This window comes from Pteropus alecto, unplaced genomic scaffold (assembly GCF_000325575.1).
Source record: "Pteropus alecto unplaced genomic scaffold, ASM32557v1 scaffold78, whole genome shotgun sequence".
Lineage (NCBI taxonomy): Eukaryota > Metazoa > Chordata > Mammalia > Chiroptera > Pteropodidae > Pteropus > Pteropus alecto.
The window spans coordinates 13,669,771-13,688,547 of record NW_006443124.1 but is presented as its reverse complement, the minus strand read 5'-3'; the positions used below and the strand labels follow the sequence as shown (position 1 = coordinate 13,688,547).

At 40.7% G+C, this 18,777-nt stretch overlaps 1 protein-coding gene across 10 annotated transcripts in view; it reads left to right on the top strand.

Moving 5' to 3' along the window:
• Positions 1–18,777, top strand: part of TRRAP (transformation/transcription domain associated protein) — a 114,653-nt gene that overhangs the window by 41,469 nt on the left and 54,407 nt on the right. For 9 of the 10 annotated variants that reach the window (XM_025040703.1, XM_025040707.1, XM_025040702.1 and 6 more), the window contains exons 23-34: positions 1,939–2,138; positions 3,465–3,682; positions 3,808–3,870; positions 4,403–4,537; positions 5,183–5,443; positions 5,931–6,092; positions 8,298–8,394; positions 9,779–9,900; positions 10,241–10,411; positions 13,870–13,938; positions 18,165–18,284; positions 18,526–18,645. In XM_025040703.1, the coding sequence (XP_024896471.1) occupies positions 1,939–2,138; positions 3,465–3,682; positions 3,808–3,870; positions 4,403–4,537; positions 5,183–5,443; positions 5,931–6,092; positions 8,298–8,394; positions 9,779–9,900; positions 10,241–10,411; positions 13,870–13,938; positions 18,165–18,284; positions 18,526–18,645 (1,738 nt within the window). The remainder of the gene's footprint in view (positions 1–1,938; positions 2,139–3,464; positions 3,683–3,807; positions 3,871–4,402; positions 4,538–5,182; positions 5,444–5,930; positions 6,093–8,297; positions 8,395–9,778; positions 9,901–10,240; positions 10,412–13,869; positions 13,939–18,164; positions 18,285–18,525; positions 18,646–18,777) is intronic. The other variant, XM_025040704.1, reaches the window with a different exon arrangement.

The window sequence follows — 18,777 nt, the reverse complement described above, 5'->3', positions numbered from 1 at the left end:
TTTTGACATGTCCCCATGGAGTACTTCCTTTCTAGCTCAACAAGACATTTCAGGCCTACCTTGTGCCTTCTCTCCCCCTGCCTTGGAATCACTATCTCCTGTGGGAGGGAAGAGGGGTCCTTAAATGAGTAGGGGCTAAGGTTTCTCTGCTGGGTGTGCCCAGTGATACTGGAGTGTCATTGTTTCTAAGTCTTTCAGTTTGAAATTATTGATGAACAAAAGTTCATGATTTTACTGTGGTCGAATTGATATATTTTTCCTTTTGCAGTGTTTTTTATATCATTTGTAAGAAATCGTTTTCCTGCTACATCCTAGTCATGAAGATACTCTCTTTTAAGAGCTGTATAGTTTGTCCTTCACATTTTGATTTTTTCTTTTTTACATTTTGATCTTTAACCTCTTTAAAATTGATTCTCGTGAATGGTGTGGAGTAGGGCGTCTGCTTTTATTTTTTTGCCTTCTGGATATCCAGGATCCATTTATTATGAAGACAATGCTTTCTCCGTCTCTGCATTTCTTTTTTCTGATGTCATAGCTTGAGTACCCTCTGATTTGTGTCCAAGACTGCATGCCAGCTTTAAGGAACTAATTACATTCTAGTGGGGGACAAGACAACAAGCAGAAAGAAACAAATGTATAATATTTCAGGTAGTGATAAGGTGCTATTAAATATATCAAGTTAAGGGAATAGGGTGTGAAAAGGGCAATTTGAAAAATAGAGTGGTCAGAGAAGTTCTCTCAGAGTAAGTGACAATGAACAGTGATCACGGTGCAGTTTGAGGGAGAAAATTGTGAGAACCTCCAGAGGAACTTTGGAGAACACAAGCTCAGAGGCCTCCTGATGGGCGGGCACAGTAGGGGACCAGTGATGCTGGGCTTCTCATGCTCGTGGGAGAGGTGGGTGGGACAGGGCTGAATAGGGCCTCTAGGGAGCTGGATGAAGACTTTAGATTTTGCTTGATGTGGATGAAAGGATCTGGCTTTGACTGCAGATTTTCTTGGCTTTAAGCCAAATGCGCCACTTACTGGGTTGTTGGGAACATTGGAGAAGAGCAGATTAGGGGGATCCTGGGACTCAAATGTCTGTTTTGGGCACCTTGACCACAGTGGCCTATAAGGAGCATTGCCATGACTGGAGAAGAGCGAAGAAGAGTCGAGAAGACCCGAGAAGACTCAAGTGTGGAGTGGGGGGCAGCCTGACCTCTCTTTACTATCTAAAGATGTTGCATGTGGGAATGAGAGGTCTCCATGTATTTTATTAGCTTCAGAGGCAGAACCAGAGTCAGAAAAATTAGAGGCAATTTTTTGTCATAGAAAGAACTTTCTGTTATATGGAGCTGTTCAAGTTTCAAAGAAACTAGAAATTTTTAAAATATTGATGATGATTTTTATCTTTGTGTTTGATATGTGTTTTCCTGACTTGCCCTTCTTGTGTTTTAGTTAATCTCATATATTTGGTTACACATGCTTTATTAAAGAGATCCTTAGCCCTGTTTGATTCTGTACCTGTGGCACAGTGTTCAATGTATAATGGATGTATAGCTGCCTTTAAGTAACAGCATTTTCATCCCTATTTGATCATTGATGGAGTTACTTCTTAGAATTTGGCTTACTCAACTATAAAAGATCAAAATGAAACATCAACTTAAAATAAAAAATTGTAAAGATACTGAATTGGCTGTCATTTTATAATTTACCTCTGATTCATTGACTTTGCTCACATCAGGTAGAGCATATTTGGTGTCTCTTGAACCATTGGTTATAAATGTTCACGATGAAACCCATCATGTTTGATTCTAGGTATTGCTGAAATTAAAGAAGATAAATTAACTCACTCAGGCCTATTTGAACGAGGAAAGTGGGCAGGTTGAAAATAAATAATAATGGAATCATCAACTGAAGACCTCAGTGTTGTGATGATTTCATTTTGTCTTTCAGCTTTACAGAAAAGACCATACCTAATGTCATCATATCACATCGCTACAAAGCACAAGACACTCCAGCTCGGAAGACGTTTGAGCAGGCTCTGACAGGGGCGTTCATGTCTGCTGTTATTAAAGATCTCCGGCCCAGTGCCCTGCCCTTTGTAGCCAGCTTGATTCGCCACTACACGATGGTGGCTGTTGCCCAGCAGTGCGGTGAGTGGAGCAGAGGAAGTGGTTGTTTGACTTTTGTAGGGAGCTTCAAAAACTTGGTTAGGATCTTGTGGTGTTTCAGAGAAGTTGAGTTTGGCTGATTGGGTTTTGGCCTTTATTTTCTAATTTTCCACCTAATTATGTTGAATAGGTAATTGGTATTTCAGTGAAGGGTACTGTATTATGAAAATTGTTACCAAGTGTTATCTATGAAATACACTCGATATTTTTTGGCTCTTTTGTTTTTCATGATAAAGGGGGCCGAATACTCTTGGGTGCTCAGGGTGTAAAACGGACAGTTTGTAGTCACACTTGTAGTTTTCCAACATCACCTCTCTGCTCTGTCACCTCCTCTCTGTTCTTTAGCCACCTCCTCAAGGTCCCCTTCGCAGTGCTTATCTCTTCTCCTACGAAGGTCACCCGCCTCTGCTGCAGGCATTGTCAGGCCCTGGGTGGTGAAAGACCAATTTTGTCTGTCTCTGGTTTTATTTCTAATCCATTGCAGACTGGTGCTTTTGTAAGAGACAGAATGTCATGGCACTGCCTGGTGCTATACGTTTCTGAACACTTAAACTCCAGATGTTTGAAACATCTGCCAGATCAGCATCATCAGTGGCCAAAGCAGTAGCACTGCTCTCGTGTGTTTCCTCAACGTCCCCCACCGTCATAATCCCCAAAAAGCTTTCTCTGAGCCTTGCAGAATACATAGAACTTTCCCCTTTCTAACTCTTTTTGGCGAGAACAGTCAGTACCATCCAGTTTCACACTTAGGTTGTTTCTCTGTGTTACCTCTGTATTAACATTAACTTCCCAGCATATCTGTGAGTTTCTTGATAACTCCCATCTTTCTGGTGCTGGGTACCTGCGAGGCATTAATTAATAGTTGCTGGCAGGTTGTTCTCTGTGTGTGTTGGGTGTCATAGTTGTTGCCTTTTATTGTTTGTGTGTCAGGACTATCCAGAGAGTAACCCATAGTCATTCCAGTGCTCTGCCCCTTGGCCTAGTTCATGATTTTTTTTTTCCCCATGAATTTTTAAAAAGGAAGATACTTGATTTTGGTTCTCATTTTCAGTGAATACGTTTTTGAGTTACGATTGAGAAATCTAAAAATAATGCAGTGTATAATGGAAAACATTCAGAAAAATAGCCTTAATGTGACTCAGACCACTTAACATAATGACAATTTAACAGAAGTTGGTCTAAAGTACTAGCGCTGGCTTTTATTTAGTTCCTAACCTCAAAGAAAAAAATGAAGTAGTTTTGCAGTTTGAGAGACAAGAATGTCGGTGTGCATATACTCTCCTGTCTCACACTCTCTCTGTCCTCCAGGTCCTTTCTTGCTGCCTTGCTACCAGGTGGGCAGCCAGCCCAGCACAGCCATGTTTCACAGTGAAGAAAATGGGTCGAAAGGAATGGATCCCTTGGTTCTTATTGATGCAATAGCTATTTGTATGGCATATGAAGAAAAAGAACTTTGCAAGATTGGGGAGGTGGCCCTTGCTGTGATATTTGATGTTGCAAGTATCATCTTGGGCTCAAAGGAGAGGGTAAGGAAAGATGGAGGGTGTCTTTTGTTTTGGGGGTGTTTGTGCCAAAGAGTAGTTGTTCTAGAAACTAGTAGTTTAAGAATTGCAGTAACACATTATGGTTGCGTGTTTGTTTTTCTCTCCAGGCCTGCCAGCTGCCTCTGTTTTCTTACATTGTGGAACGCTTGTGCGCGTGTTGTTATGAACAGGCCTGGTATGCTGGCTTTTATTTAGTTCCTAACCTCAAAGAAAAAAATGAAGTAGTTTTGCAGTTTGAGAGACAAGAATGTCGGTGTGCATATACTCTCCTGTCTCACACTCTCTCTGTCCTCCAGGTCCTTTCTTGCTGCCTTGCTACCAGGTGGGCAGCCAGCCCAGCACAGCCATGTTTCACAGTGAAGAAAATGGGTCGAAAGGAATGGATCCCTTGGTTCTTATTGATGCAATAGCTATTTGTATGGCATATGAAGAAAAAGAACTTTGCAAGATTGGGGAGGTGGCCCTTGCTGTGATATTTGATGTTGCAAGTATCATCTTGGGCTCAAAGGAGAGGGTAAGGAAAGATGGAGGGTGTCTTTTGTTTTGGGGGTGTTTGTGCCAAAGAGTAGTTGTTCTAGAAACTAGTAGTTTAAGAATTGCAGTAACACATTATGGTTGCGTGTTTGTTTTTCTCTCCAGGCCTGCCAGCTGCCTCTGTTTTCTTACATTGTGGAACGCTTGTGCGCGTGTTGTTATGAACAGGCCTGGTATGCAAAGCTGGGGGGTGTGGTGTCCATTAAGTTTCTCATGGAGCGGCTGCCTCTCACTTGGGTTCTCCAGAACCAGCAGACGTTCCTCAAAGCGCTTCTCTTTGTCATGATGGACTTGACTGGAGAGGTAGGTGATGGGAAGTACCAAAGCTAATAACCAAGCTATTTCAAGAAGCTGATTTGCCTGGAGAATAGTTAATGTGAGACAGTTTTGCAAATTTGCTGTCCTAGAAGCTTCAGTTTCATTATACCATCTTTAATAAAAGGATAGATGAAAACCCCTCTGGGCCTCCTCTGAGCATCAGATTCCTACCTGGCTTGATAAGGAACAGTCAGAGAGGCCAGAGAACTAGCAGTGCACCTGTGTCTGTGATGGGGAGCACCACTACTCAGTCTTGTCATAAGGCTCAGCAGTGCATGTGCTGCAAATGTTCCTACAGAAGCTGCATTCCTTGTGAACCTATGTGCAGATGTAACTCAAGCAAATAGAATATGGTGGGCATTTGGCAGTTTGCTTGACTGGTAAATACGGGGACCGTGTCTGCATCTACATTTTCTCTTATGAATGACAACAGGAATTATGTACAGAAGGTGGTTTAGCTACTGAAGTACCAAGTGGAGGTTATGAAATAGTCTTGTTAAATTAACTGGCGTGACATTAGTGGTACAGACCCCCTGGTGACAGTGTTTATGGCATGCAGGTTGTGTAGGAGCTGTGGGTGCCGTGGGCAGCATCACCCCTCTTTGGACCTAATGAATTCCTGGCCTGCAGGTTTCCAATGGGGCAGTTGCCATGGCCAAGACCACCCTGGAGCAGCTTCTGATGAGGTGTGCGACACCTTTAAAAGATGAGGAGAGGGTGGAAGAGATCGTGGCAGCTCAGGAAAAGTCTTTTCACCACGTGACACATGACTTGGTTCGAGAAGTCACCTCTCCAAATTCCACTGTGAGAAAACAGGCTATGCATTCACTGCAAGTATTGGCCCAGGTCACTGGAAAAAGTGTGACAGTGATAATGGAACCCCATAAAGAGGTGAGATTTCTGTCACTGGAACCAGGATAATTTGAACAAAACTTTTGAGACTTTTTTCCTTCAAATTCGAGTTGTAGATGATACGTATTTATAATTTTGTGTCCACTTCACAGGGTGCTATTATGCATGTTGTTTTTGACCTCAGATATGCAAAAAGCAATGTGCTTATATTGATGGCTATATTGGTAATTTTCAATGTTAAGAGAATAGAAGGCTGGTTTTCTGCATCGGTAGAGCACAATCTGATAGTTTTGTTCTTTTTTGTTTTAAGAGAGCTTACTCTGGAGCCTTAGGAATTAAATGCATCAGATATCCACAGCCCAGTTTTAGCACATGAAACACATCCTTCCTCCCCTAAGAGACATCCATAATAACTTTTCGTCTTTTATGGTTTTCAAATTGGTAATTGTTTTCAGCTGTTGTGATGAGAGGTATTTGCTTTTCAAGGGACAGCTGCTTAGTGTTGCTTCCTCCTTGCCTATCCTAGGTCCTCCAGGATATGGTCCCACCTAAGAAGCACTTGCTCAGACACCAGCCTGCCAACGCACAGATTGGCCTGATGGAGGGGAACACGTTCTGTACTACATTGCAACCCAGGCTCTTCACAATGGATCTTAACGTGGTGGAGCATAAGGTGTTCTACACAGAGGTAGGGGGGTGGCGGTGCGGCGTGGGGTGGATGATGGTGACGTGTGTCTGGTAACCTGTCTTTGTGCGTGAAGACCGGTCAGGCAGCATTCAGAGAAGGCCTGGGCGGTGGCCACAGGCACCGAGTCCGAGCCTGGGATGGCACTCCACACAGGTATGGTACACTTGGGTGTGGGGAGAAGGTACACCTGGGAGTGGTGACTGCAGATGTTCAACAAAGTGTGCATGTTTCCCAAGTCCTTCGAACAACAGTGTCAGTGCTCTATAGGGGACCTTGCTCTTCAGGGCCTTAAAGTCATAATCGAGATAACATTGTGCCATCAACTTTAATTGCTGTTCCATCAGCTGGTGCCCAGAACTGGCACAGAGCAAGTGCCAGCTTATTGAATTTATTAATCACTTATATGTGCCACGCATGCCTGTCGGGAACTTAATTCACATGAATGCCCCTCTGTAGCTCTGACAGCACCCAAGAAGTTTGGACACTGAGTATTCTCATTTTGCAGATGCAGAAACTGAGCCTGAGGATTCATTATACTCTGAAGGCCTCCAGCAGGGGACCTGTAGACCTTAGGTTGCTTTAGAGCCTGGGTCCTAATCACTGCACTGTCCTGCCAGGTGCTCTACTTGCTTAGTGGACTTGACTTGCCCTTTGACCCAATATAAGATGGCAGGTGGCATCTTCTAAGTATTTGTCACTGTAAACATTCCAATATATGGTGATGCTAGACAGTGACAAACAAATTAAACTTTAGACACAAATTATAAGCATTAATTCTTAGAATACAATAATGCTCTGGTGATCAGTCTCAATTTGAAATTTTTGCAAGACATGAATCATACTCTTGGAAGCATTATCAGAGTAAATTGAGGCAAATGTCCTAAGGAAGCCAGTTCATCCCAATCCACACTGATTCTGAATTTCCAATTTTGAAAATTTACCTGTGGACTTTTTAAGTCTTATGTGTTTGCTTGAACATAGAGTCATTGGATCATGTGTTCCAACTTTGATCTTGTATACCTTTTATAATCCCTGTATAAGAGTCATCACTCCTAAGCCTTGACTGAGAGTCCAGGAGAACCACTAGTGGGTGTGGGGAGCAGCTCCCTCCTGGTGGTTCCAGAATCAGATGTAGTTTAACCTGTATGGAAAATTTCTCACTAAGTTCAGACCAGAACCCAGTAGTGTTGAGTGATATATCTTGGGGAATGAAACTGGTTTTCTAGGTGATTATCAGTGTGGTGCCTGCATCAAAACTTGTGAGGATCTTGGAAAAAGAGAGACTCTTGGGTCCATCCTCTCCCTGGAGATTCGGGTTCAATAAATTTGGGGTCAGACCTGGGAACCTAATGTCTGAAAGTATCCCAGAGGTTCTGATGTGTGGTCACGTTTGGAATCTGGCTTTATGTTATAGCTACTTAGATATAGAGATAGGTGTCTATGTTTGTATGTGTGCATACATACACCTGTTTATATATGAAGAGAGTATTTTTGAAGGTCGTACAAGTAACTACTAATGGTGGTTTCCTAAGGGCATAGAATAGTGTGCTAATTTGAAGTGCTTTTCACTGTATATCCTTTCCTACTAGTCTAAATCTTTTACTAGGTGGAAACCTGTAAGGAAAAAAAAAAGGTATATACCATTTTTTGAGGATATAAATAGAATGGGAAAATAATAAAACACTATGATACTTTATATACTAGATACATAAATATATACAGGTATGGTAAAAATGTCTAGAAGGATAACCACTGGAATCTGAGTTATAGTATTCCCACTGACTTTCAACTTCCTTCCTTATGCTTTTCTGTACTTGAAAAAGTATTGCCACTCAGATATTTGAATGATAGCACATATGTTTGCTGAGCACTGGCCCAGGGCTCTGGGAAGCAGCTCTAAATGAGGATGATATATGTCTACTATCATGGAATGAGCAGTTAGATAAAGTGACAGTTGCTTTGTGTAAAGAAAAAATGTGGTATCGGTGGGTGAGAAAGTAAGAATTTACTTTCTTACTTTCTGACTGAGTTTGCTTTAGAATAAGAAATCTCAGTCACAGTTTGATAAATTCTTTAGGATTTGAGTTTAGTTTGTCAATTGTTAATTGTGTTGTGGGGCGTGTGGAAGATTGCTGTGTTCTGTTATTTACAAGGTTATTATGTCTTTACAGTAAGAGCAGGTTAAATTGTTTTATTTTTTTGCAGCTCTTGAATTTGTGTGAGGCTGAAGATTCAGCTTTAACCAAGTTGCCCTGTTATAAAAGCCTTCCGTCACTCGTTCCTTTGCGAATTGCAGCATTAAGTAAGTTAATGTAAATCTGAAGCAAATTATTGGGTACAAAAGTGAAAGGGGACAGTGGCCTATTTTTGTTCATTTTTTGGCTTTTTATATTTTTAATTTTAATTATAATTTTTTATTCACTTCCAGAAATATTTTTATGTCATTTTTAAGTTGGGATTAAAAAATGTGTATATTTATCAAACTATATAATGCTATGGCAACAGATTATTAGGATTTAAATCATTTTTACCTATAGTAAACTATGGAATTTACTCTGTAGTAAACTCTTTATAATTCTCTTATGAATCTAATATTCTGGTTTAGGAGTTGCCATACTATTCAAATAGTGCCGTTTTCATCTGCATCGAAGTATATATACAGTAGGTACATGACAACCTTTGTAGACTTTGTAATGATTCAGAGGCATTTGAGAACCCTACTGTCTGAAGGCTTTCATGAACAATGTCAGTTATCAGTGTTTAGCATGGGAATTGTGCAAAGTTTAGGATAATGCTCAGTCAGTGCTCACCCTTGTATTTAAGAACAGTCATCCGCACCTACCTTGCCCTTTTTTGGTAAATAAATACCCAGTACAAGTTTTTTTAGTTGACTTTGTCTCTTACTTTGTTGATATTTATATCCTGAATAAAATATTGCCAGAGTCCTTGAATTAGTGACAGAGAAGCAGAGACAGAGACTGTTGTACCCAGGCCTGAGGACAGGGCTGGGCTGTTTGAGACATCACAGGCCAGAGTGAGGGTGGTATGCCGCAGGGGCGTTTGGCAGCTTTGAGCTTCTCCTCTTGGGGTTTTTCTTTGGGGTGCCTCTCATTCATTCCTGGTAGCTAATATGGGCATTACTCTGGCAAGAATGTTATCTTTTAACATAGGGTTGAGATGTGTCCCCTTTCCTAAGGATATTTGTATTTTCAAAGCCTTTAACCCTGTAAGCTGGGAGGAGGCTACCTGATTAGTCATGGATAGTGGAGAGAAGCCAGGCTGTGTGTGTCTGTTCCTTTCATCACCAGAATTCAAGGCTGTGCCCTCGGCATGAATTCAGCATATGTCTGCCCGCAGGTCAGCCATGCTCACCCTATATGAAGACATCTTGCGGGTAGCAGTGTCAGTGGGGATCCCTTTTATTCCCCCTTAGGTCCTCTTTCTCCTAGCTGGAGAGTGTAAGATTTATCACGGCTTGTCTGGCAGGCTGTTGATTTCACTCTTACGTAATGTGAAATCTGGCCTGAGGAAAGACAAAAGAAGACCATGTGTTCTTTTGTCTTTCTTGAGGCCAGATACTAGGAAAAAGGTATGCTTTTTGTTGGTTTGTAAGAGCCTTTACACAAAGAAATTGTTCATGTATTTTCAGGTTAATAATGAAATCGTATTGATTTTTCTCCCTAAAGATGCGCTTGCTGCCTGCAATTACCTTCCTCAGTCCAGAGAGAAGATCATTGCTGCACTCTTCAAAGCACTCAATTCCACGAATAGTGAGCTCCAGGAGGCTGGAGAGGCCTGTATGAGAAAGGTGAGTGAGCGGGATATGTCTGTGTGCGCACGCGTGTGTGGTATGTGTGATTCTGCCTTAGTTCTTTCTGTTTACCTTGTCTGTGTGCCTGGGAGTCTGCCTGTGGTTAATAAAAACTGGATTGTAATGATGTCTCTACCTCTTCTATAGTCATACTGAACTTTTACAAATTTTAAACAGTAATGACTAATCTCATTTCATCAGCTTCTGAAGTATATGTGGTTAATATTCCGTTTTCCCAAGGGAAGACAAAAACTTACTAGAGTTGCATATGTGTTTCCTTCTGCTATAAAGTATATTCTGTTATCTGTTTTCCTTTGTAAACTTTCTTTTTAAATAGTTTTTAGAAGGTGCTACCATAGAAGTAGATCAAATCCATACACATATGCGACCTTTGTTGATGATGCTGGGGGATTATCGAAGCTTGACGCTGAACGTTGTGAATCGTCTGACTTCAGTTACCAGGCTCTTTCCAAACTCCTTCAATGATAAATTTTGTGATCAGATGATGGTAAGCCAAATGCATGTAAATGTACTCTGTAGTAAACAAGAAAAAAAATTTTCAGTAAGCAATATACTTACACAGTTTAAAATTTAAAGGATATGCTGTGAAAAGCCTCCCTCACTCCCTGTCCTCCAACTCCCTACCCCCTTCTGGAAGACATCCCATTTTAACAGTGTCCTGCATGTCCTTCTAGAGATATTTTGCATTGTAATAGAAGATTTTTTTTGATTTTCGTTTCTCACAAAAGGAAGCATGATATACACACAGGTTTTACTTTTTCTATTCACCGCCCCATCATTTTATGTCAGAACATAAAGTGCTTCTTCATTCTATTTTATGGTGACTTAATATTTTATTGTGTGGACATGCCATAATTTATTTAACCATTCCTCCACTGATGACCAATCAAGATTGTTCCCATTATAGACAATGCAATGAAAAACTTGCAAGAACTCTAGAGGTTCTTTAGGTTTTTAGAATTATCAACGAAATCAGTATGCAAATAAAATATTAGTTTGGCAGTGTTTAAATTTGAAGTGTTGGCAGATGAAGGAAGTTCCGCTATTAACTTTCTTATGTATTCAATACTAGACATTTATAAACAACTTGTTAACTTAGGATTTTAGGGTACGTTACTACAAAACATGCCTTTGGCCATTTAGATATTTTCAGATACTGGATGTGTTATTTATTTTTTGATATACCTTCTCCCTAGCCGTCAATAGGAATGAGTAGATAGCTAGATTTAGGTATAGAGTGGAAGGAATGTAGATATACGTGTGTATGAAAACCTCCCAGCTTTTTACTTCACCTGCTGGTTTCTTTATAGACACATGAAAAATGAACAATGACCAAAACACTTAACTGGGAATTGATGGTATTATGATTGGTCCTAAAAATTGTAATGATGCCCTAATAGTAGAGTAAAATTGGGAAATGTATTATATGGAAGCAATTTTCCAAATTGGAAGACTCCTTCCCCTTAAGCTTCCAAATATACATAATACACATACTTACCTACCAGTTTACACACATACAGACATTCATGAGTGTGGTTAAAGTAAGTGAAATTGCATCACCTCCTAATTAGAGCACGAGTATATACTCTATCTTACATGATATAACTGTTGGTGCTTTCAGATACGAGATCTGTGTGTGTGTTCTCAATGTCCTAATATTTTTGTATTTGTCTCCTTTTTGAAATGAGTGTCTCTTACCTCTGTCAGCTGTCCTCTCTTAGTGTCTGCATGCTTGCCTGAAACAAATTTGGTGGGGTTTTTTTTGCATTTTTTGTGTATCTCCACCCTCCTCAATTTAACCCGTCAGGTCTGCTGTGAGCTTGGAATTCATTCAGTAAACACTGTTACCTAGATTTTTTTAGAACAGCGTGAAGAGAACTGTCTCACCATCTAGTTTCTGACTAAGGCCAGCAGTGTCTTTACCTGTAATAACGTGCATGAGCTTTGTGTTTCTGGTTTGTTTCAGGGGATTGTTTTTTCTTCTCTGGCATTATAGCGGCTTTCTGAGTGGTTGAAAGTCCTCTAAAAGCAGAGAGTGTTGATGTGCTTGGATAAAGAATGATTAAAGCTGCTGTTCGTTGTAGCCATTTTCATCTACCAGCCATCTCATCTGACTCCAGCTTGGACCTGTGTTGATGCTGTTTTGTGTTTGTGTCTCAGGTCTTGCTGACCTATCCCATGCCCACTGTGCTCTGCCAGGTGTGGTGACCAAGGACACATTTGCCCTTATTTAGTCACGTCCTTTAGAACTGTTCACTTAGCCTATTTTTCCTCATACGATGTGCTTTTGAGGCTAACATCTCAAGCCTTTATCATGATGTTAAGAGACACCTTACTCTGCAGGGTGGGCATTCATAGAAACAACCCTGGACATTTTCCTTTCATAGAATTTGAATGGCTTGACATTTGGTCTTGAAGTCTCTCTTTTGATTAGTTGTTTTGGATATCTCCTTATCAAACTAAAAATGAATTTTATATACCAATTAGCATTTTTTTTTCTTTTGGGACAGCCAAAAGTAGAATGAATGGTAATGTAGTTGGCCATTTTCTGCACCTTTAATTTTGTTGCTTTTATGTCTTGGGATAAATAGCTATTCTAATAAGATACAGGTTTCATGAACATACATTCTGGTGATATCTTTTAAGGAATTTTACTGGTAAAATGTTGTTAGCTTAGTGTACTTTGTTTCTTGAAGAAATGTGTGTTGTTTTAGTGTTTTTCCAATGTGTGTTCTTTGGAACATTGGCCCTGCAAAATGTAGGTTTTTTTTATGAAAAACAGCTTGTTGGATAAGTAAGTTTGGGAAAAACACAGCTTACTGTATTCTCCTCTTGAAGTTTTACATTAAAGCCTCAGAGAAAGTGTATAGATGTATTTAAGCCATCTGTCCCCAAGCCTGTTTTACCGTGGAGTCTTTTTTTGAAGCAATTTGTTAACTTCCTGTAGAATATCAGTGTTTTGAAGAACAAGTTAGACAGTGTAGGATAGTGAAGATACTTCTCTTATTTATTTGGATGCTCTTGTTGTGGTCTTAGTTGTAGGCTCCAAGGGCTAATCTGCCGGGTTTTGCTGGACACCATGGCTGGGACCCTGACTATCATATGTCTGGGTCAGGCCACAGTTGCTTTGGGCTCAAGGATCTCTCTCCACGCTCTAGTGGCAGAACATAGCCTATCACAGAACAATTGCCCTCATTCTGCACAGAAGGAAATTGCTACCTATCTGTGCTAACGGCACAGCCTCTCACCAGGTGGCAGCCATGCTCATCTTCACCAGCCCTTCCCCTGGGGTCCCTTTGTGCCTGTTATCCTCAGCCATAGTGGCCACCTTTCTGTTTCTGGCTTTAGGGACTTTGTCCCTCCTTTTCTCTGCCTGGAGTGCCCTTTCCTTGTGCTTCTGGCATGTGTGCCTTAGCAGGGCCCTCCCTGGCCTCCTCAGTCCTGTAAACCTGGTTCCTGTTATCCCTTCACAAGCCTTACCGTAACTGTTGTTTCACACAGCATGCATCTGTATTTTACCTTGTTCTCGCTGGAACCTGAACTCCATGAGGAGGGATGATGTCTGCCCACTCATTTCTCTACCCCAAGTCCTAGCATAGTGCCTGCAGAACTCAGCAGCTGCGACACAGAGTAACACAGTAATATGACAGTAGTGATGAGGGGCACTAGCAAACATCCTGATATTAGAATGGCCATGTTTTGGGATGTTTTCTCTTGTAGCAGAGTATATTCAGCCTGTGTATAGCACATAAACAAATGCCAATTATTCTCACCACTAGTTTGATGGTTGGGCTATTTCAGTAATAGAAACACTGCTGTTCTCACATTAAATATGATGGAAATTAATGATTGCATGTGAATTTTTACCTAAGAACAGCATTTTGGAATTGAAATGCTCCTGTTGTGAGGAAGAAATGTCTAAGGATTTATTATTTTTTTTAACAGCAACATCTGCGAAAGTGGATGGAAGTGGTGGTCCTCACCCATAAAGGGGGCCAGAGGAGCGACGGAAACGTGAGTGACTTGTTTGTTTCTGGGAAGGGCCACCCTGCCTGGGCGCTGCCGTTACCAATGTTAATATCGGAGCAGTGCTTTTAATTAAAACGCCGGTCAGAAATCTAGTTTTATATAATTATAGTTCATTTAAATTATAAAACGTATTTTAGTAGCATTGTATTTTTTTTTCCTTAATTGTTGAAAAAATTCCTTTTTCTGTTTCTTTAAAATCTTCTTTTGTTCACTTTAATATGACATTTTTGTTGATGAGAATTCTGGGAAGCTTGAAATGTTAGTATTTCAATTTTACTAGTTTCGCTTTAAAATGTATAAAGTGTATTTTCTAGACTGTTCTTGGCAGCTGCTGTTTGCATGGTGGTGCATTCTCAGCTGTTGTTTTTCATTGCTTTCCGTCATCATCGCCTCATAAAACCAAATAGAGATTTTAGGACTTAAGAAACCATTAAGGAGAATGTAATAAAGCATCCCATAAAAATAAAAGAATTTATGTTTTCTGGGTCTAAACCTCCCACTCCAATTGTTTGCCAAAAGTCAAATGGCCAGTACTTCAGAACACATTTTTATGGTTTTGAGGGAAAACCACCTAAGTTAAATCTTTTTAAGTGTCCGGTGTTGGTCATTAAAGACTCTGTCTCTTAAAAATGAATGGTTCTTGCTGTTTTGACTCTAATATTACTTGTATATGTTATTATTCTTGTAAAATATTTTTTAAGTCGATGCTTGTCCTGTCAGTGAGGTTGTGTTTTCTGTACGTTCCTGTTTCGTCCGGTGAAATTGTACAGCGGTATCCTGATGAGGGAATCCGGTAGCGCGTCACAGGCATAAGTTACCGTGGCTTTTGTCCTCCGTGCCTATTTGTCAGATGCTGTGCTTCATTCCAACCTGATTTTTTTTTTTTGGCTTTCTTATGCTTTGTTTTGACCATTGTGTGTCAAGTGTTTTATTTATGTAAGTCTTGTTTCCTGCTGCTTCTAAAGAGCCAACTAAGCAAAACTAAACCAAGATTTTTAACTTTTTTTAGGAGTGTTATGCCATCCATGACCTCTTTAAAGGTTTGTTATTTATGTAAACAGGAAAAAAATTAGGGAGTCTCCATGGGGGAGAGCAGAGTGTATTTTAAGAGCATAAGCTCTTGGGAGTAGGTGCAAGTGCCTCTGCTTTTTCGCCCCGTCTTTCATCTGTTAGCTATTTTTGCTCTAAATTTTTTATTTGTTTTTATAGTAAGCTGGTAATTATCTGAAACACATAGCCAGATCTAGAATAAATGTTAAAAAACCTAGTGGGTCGATGAATGACTTCTGTTAGGTCAAAAAGAGTTCACAAACTTTTATACCAAGTTATTCAGAGGGGTTGGGAGTGGGGCATTTGTACAGGGGATGGAGTGGTGGGTTTGGGAAGTCCTTGAGCTCTTGCTGAATGAAACATGCTGGTTGTCGGATGAGTGTATTCCCCGGGCAGCCTGGGAACATCCAACTGTGTGTGGGGTCCGCAGGCAGCACGGCCATGCTCCGTCGCCTCAGCCCCGGGCCAAGCGCCTTTCTGCTCCTGAGCGCTGGTCATTTTTTATGGATGCTGTCCAGGACTAGGAATGGGTCTTGGAAAGTAGTTTGTTCCTATTTGGTCAAATCCCCAAATTACGTGGCCTCATTGATAAACTATAACTGAAGACATATTAAATAGTTACTAAAAAGAAATAAAAGCCCCTCTGTAATGTTGCACACCCCCGATGATCAGAGCTTTGCACCATCATCATATTTAGGAAGGTTTGCCTATTTAGCATTGAACTTACAGGACAGAACTCATGACCACCTGTTATGCCATGTCTGTACACACACACACACACACACACACACACACAACTTCATAAGGTGCCCAGGTGTCTGGTCATCATGGCTGTGGGTTCTTCTGAGCGTAGGGGCCTCAGGCAATTGATAGGGCTTAAGCCCCCAGGACTCTCCTAATTTTAGCTGGGAAAGAGGTTTTTTTTTTAATGTCTTAGCACTTCACATAAAATCTTGAATTATTCACTCTAAACAAATCAGTTTTTAAATGTGTTTGCATACAAAAAGGTCTTACAGTTTCTCCCCCTAGACAAGAATTCCAAAATTCTTGTTTTTTTTCTTTTTAATTGATTTACTGAAGGAATACACTCTATTCGACACAATCAGAAGGGCTGTTTGACATCTGAAGGGTGGAAGGTGTTTTTTTTGCTGTTGAGCATTTATTAATTATTGTGTGCTTTCTGATAATTGTGTCTTTACTGTCTTGTTTACCCCAATAATCCTTACTGTATATGAGTATATGGGAAGTTTTTGTGTAAATAACATAAATAGAAAAAAGATGATTTTCCTCCCCATCCTCAGGAAAGCATTTCAGAGTGCGGGAGATGTTCCTTGTCTCCATTCTGTCAGTTTGAGGTGAGAACAACCTATTAATAGTCAGTTTATGACTTGCAATGTGAAGAACAGTTTATATTTTCTTTTCTTTTCTTTTCTTTTTACCTTTTTGTTGCCTTTTTTCATGCTGTAATTTTTGTTTTGGTTCAGCCTGCCATGGAAGGGGTAGAGGTGAGAATTTCAGTAGAGGCTCAGGAGGGGGTCGTGGTCGTATTTGGTTTTGCTGTGACTTGTGGTTCTGTGATGGACAGAGTGCGTTGTGCCTTTGAGTGCAGTGAGCCGTATTGTCTGTCTGTGGCAGAGTTGTATTAGTATCATTGCTGTGAACTGTCCGGGTGACACGCATGTTTTCTATTAGGATGTTTTAAGCAAGATTCTAAGTTCTTTGGTTTTCTACATGTTAGAATTGCAATGTCTCCATATTTAATATTCAGTTGGATATTGCTATCATGATGTTCATATGAACTCATACATCTAACAACATCTGGAGAGGAAACTCCACAAAGGATATATTATACCTGGAACTGGGAGGAGTTATATATTTTGTCGCACTACTGACTGACTGCCTTGAATATAGAACTTCATTGCCTGCCCGCACCCAAGCCCCTGCATTTCTCGCCCACCACACTGATGTAGTCATGACACTGTGACTTTGGGCAGTCAAACTCTGAGCTTTCCCGCTTTTCGTAAAATGGGGATGATAATATCTGTCATTCCTGTCTTTCAGTGGTGTGAAGACCAAAAGAAGTGATTTTGTAACAGTGCTTTGAGAAAGAAAAACCATGGTATAAAAGTACCATTGTTAGAATGTTATTCTAATTTCAGGGTAGAACTTAGTCTGTCCCAAGACTTGAGAACTTTGTAGAAGAGAACTCTAGAGGTGGCATGGAGGCGACACCAAACTGATTTTCCTTATCAACTTATATCATCACTCTTTTGCCTTTTGGTTTAAAGAAGCATTTTGGGAAGTATCTCAAATGCTGCTGAGATGTGGTCCCTCACAACTAGTGTTTATCATCCCCATTTTACTGCGTGTAGAGTAAGGACTGTCCAATTGCACACCATGTAGGATGGTGCATCAGGGAGTCTTCCCTTCCCTGTGGTCATAGAGAATTATATTGAATTGCAGACACAAAACTGGGGAACTGAAACTGAGAAGAGAAAGTTGGAATGACACTCAGAGCAATTGGCCACTGAGCTGTTAGCACATTAAAAGGTGCAAAATTCTTGGTGTTTCACATTTTTCATATGATTCCAAAGAAAGCAGTTTGTCGGCTTTATTTTTAGGCCTAATTGACAAACACTTAGTATCATGATCAGTTATTTATTTGCTATGTAATTTCCAGGGTAGTTAAGTATTTTTTAAGGACTTTGTGATAAGTTTTGAGGCAAAACAAATCTTTGTCCTCAGAGCTTAGTGCGTTGGGAAGACCCCGTGATGTCACAGCAAACCGAGGGAATCCTAACACTCTCAGAGCTATGGGCACGATCATCCCCTCCTCCGTGAGGGGCCAGCCTAGGCTACCTGTAAGGTCACCTCCACCACTTGTCAGTGTGTGAGAAAACAAACACAGCACAGTCACGTCAGGTATACACAGTCAGCTCCCTCTACCCTCCACTGACAGATAAAATCTGAAGGCCAAGGGCAGTTAGTCTCCTTATCCACAGCTATGCTGTGAGATCGGTAAGTCGTGCTTTATAGACATTAACTTTGCTTCTGGTGGCCTTGCGGATGTACCTAGACCGTAGCAGGGCCTGTAGGAATGTTGTATCTGTAACCAGCAAAATTAATTGGCCTATTTTGTAATTTCTGGTTTTCTTCATTAGGAAATGAAAATTTGTTCAGCAATTATAAACCTCTTTCATCTGATCCCAGCTGCACCTCAAACTCTGGTCAAGCCTTTGTTAGAGGTTGTGATGAAAACAGAACGGGCTATGTTGATTGAGGTAATGGTCAAACTTAGGATTAATTCTGATCCTTTCTCTGTCCGTTGCTTATAGTATTTTCATGTTATATTTTAGATGTAGTACTCTAACAGTGTGAAGATGCTAGACATTAATATTTGCTATGGTTGTTAGCATACTCCAGTTACAAGGGAGAGAAATGCATACTTCTACTGCATTAGGTCTGTAGACCAAGAGCAGCCTCCATCCTTGAGAATAAGCATTTTCACCACATATTTTCTAGGCCGGCAGTCCCTTCAGGGAGCCTCTGATCAAGTTTCTGACTCGGCACCCCTCGCAGACTGTGGAACTGTTCATGATGGAGGCAACGCTGAACGACCCCCAGTGGAGCCGAATGTTTATGGTAAGGGTGTAAGGAGCTGGCAGCCAACCCCGCAAATTTTTATCGGCCAGTGCGCTCAAAAATCTGAAACTTATCTCTCACTGTTCAGTGTCAGGCTTTATTTTTCTATAACATGTTTGAATGTTAGAAACA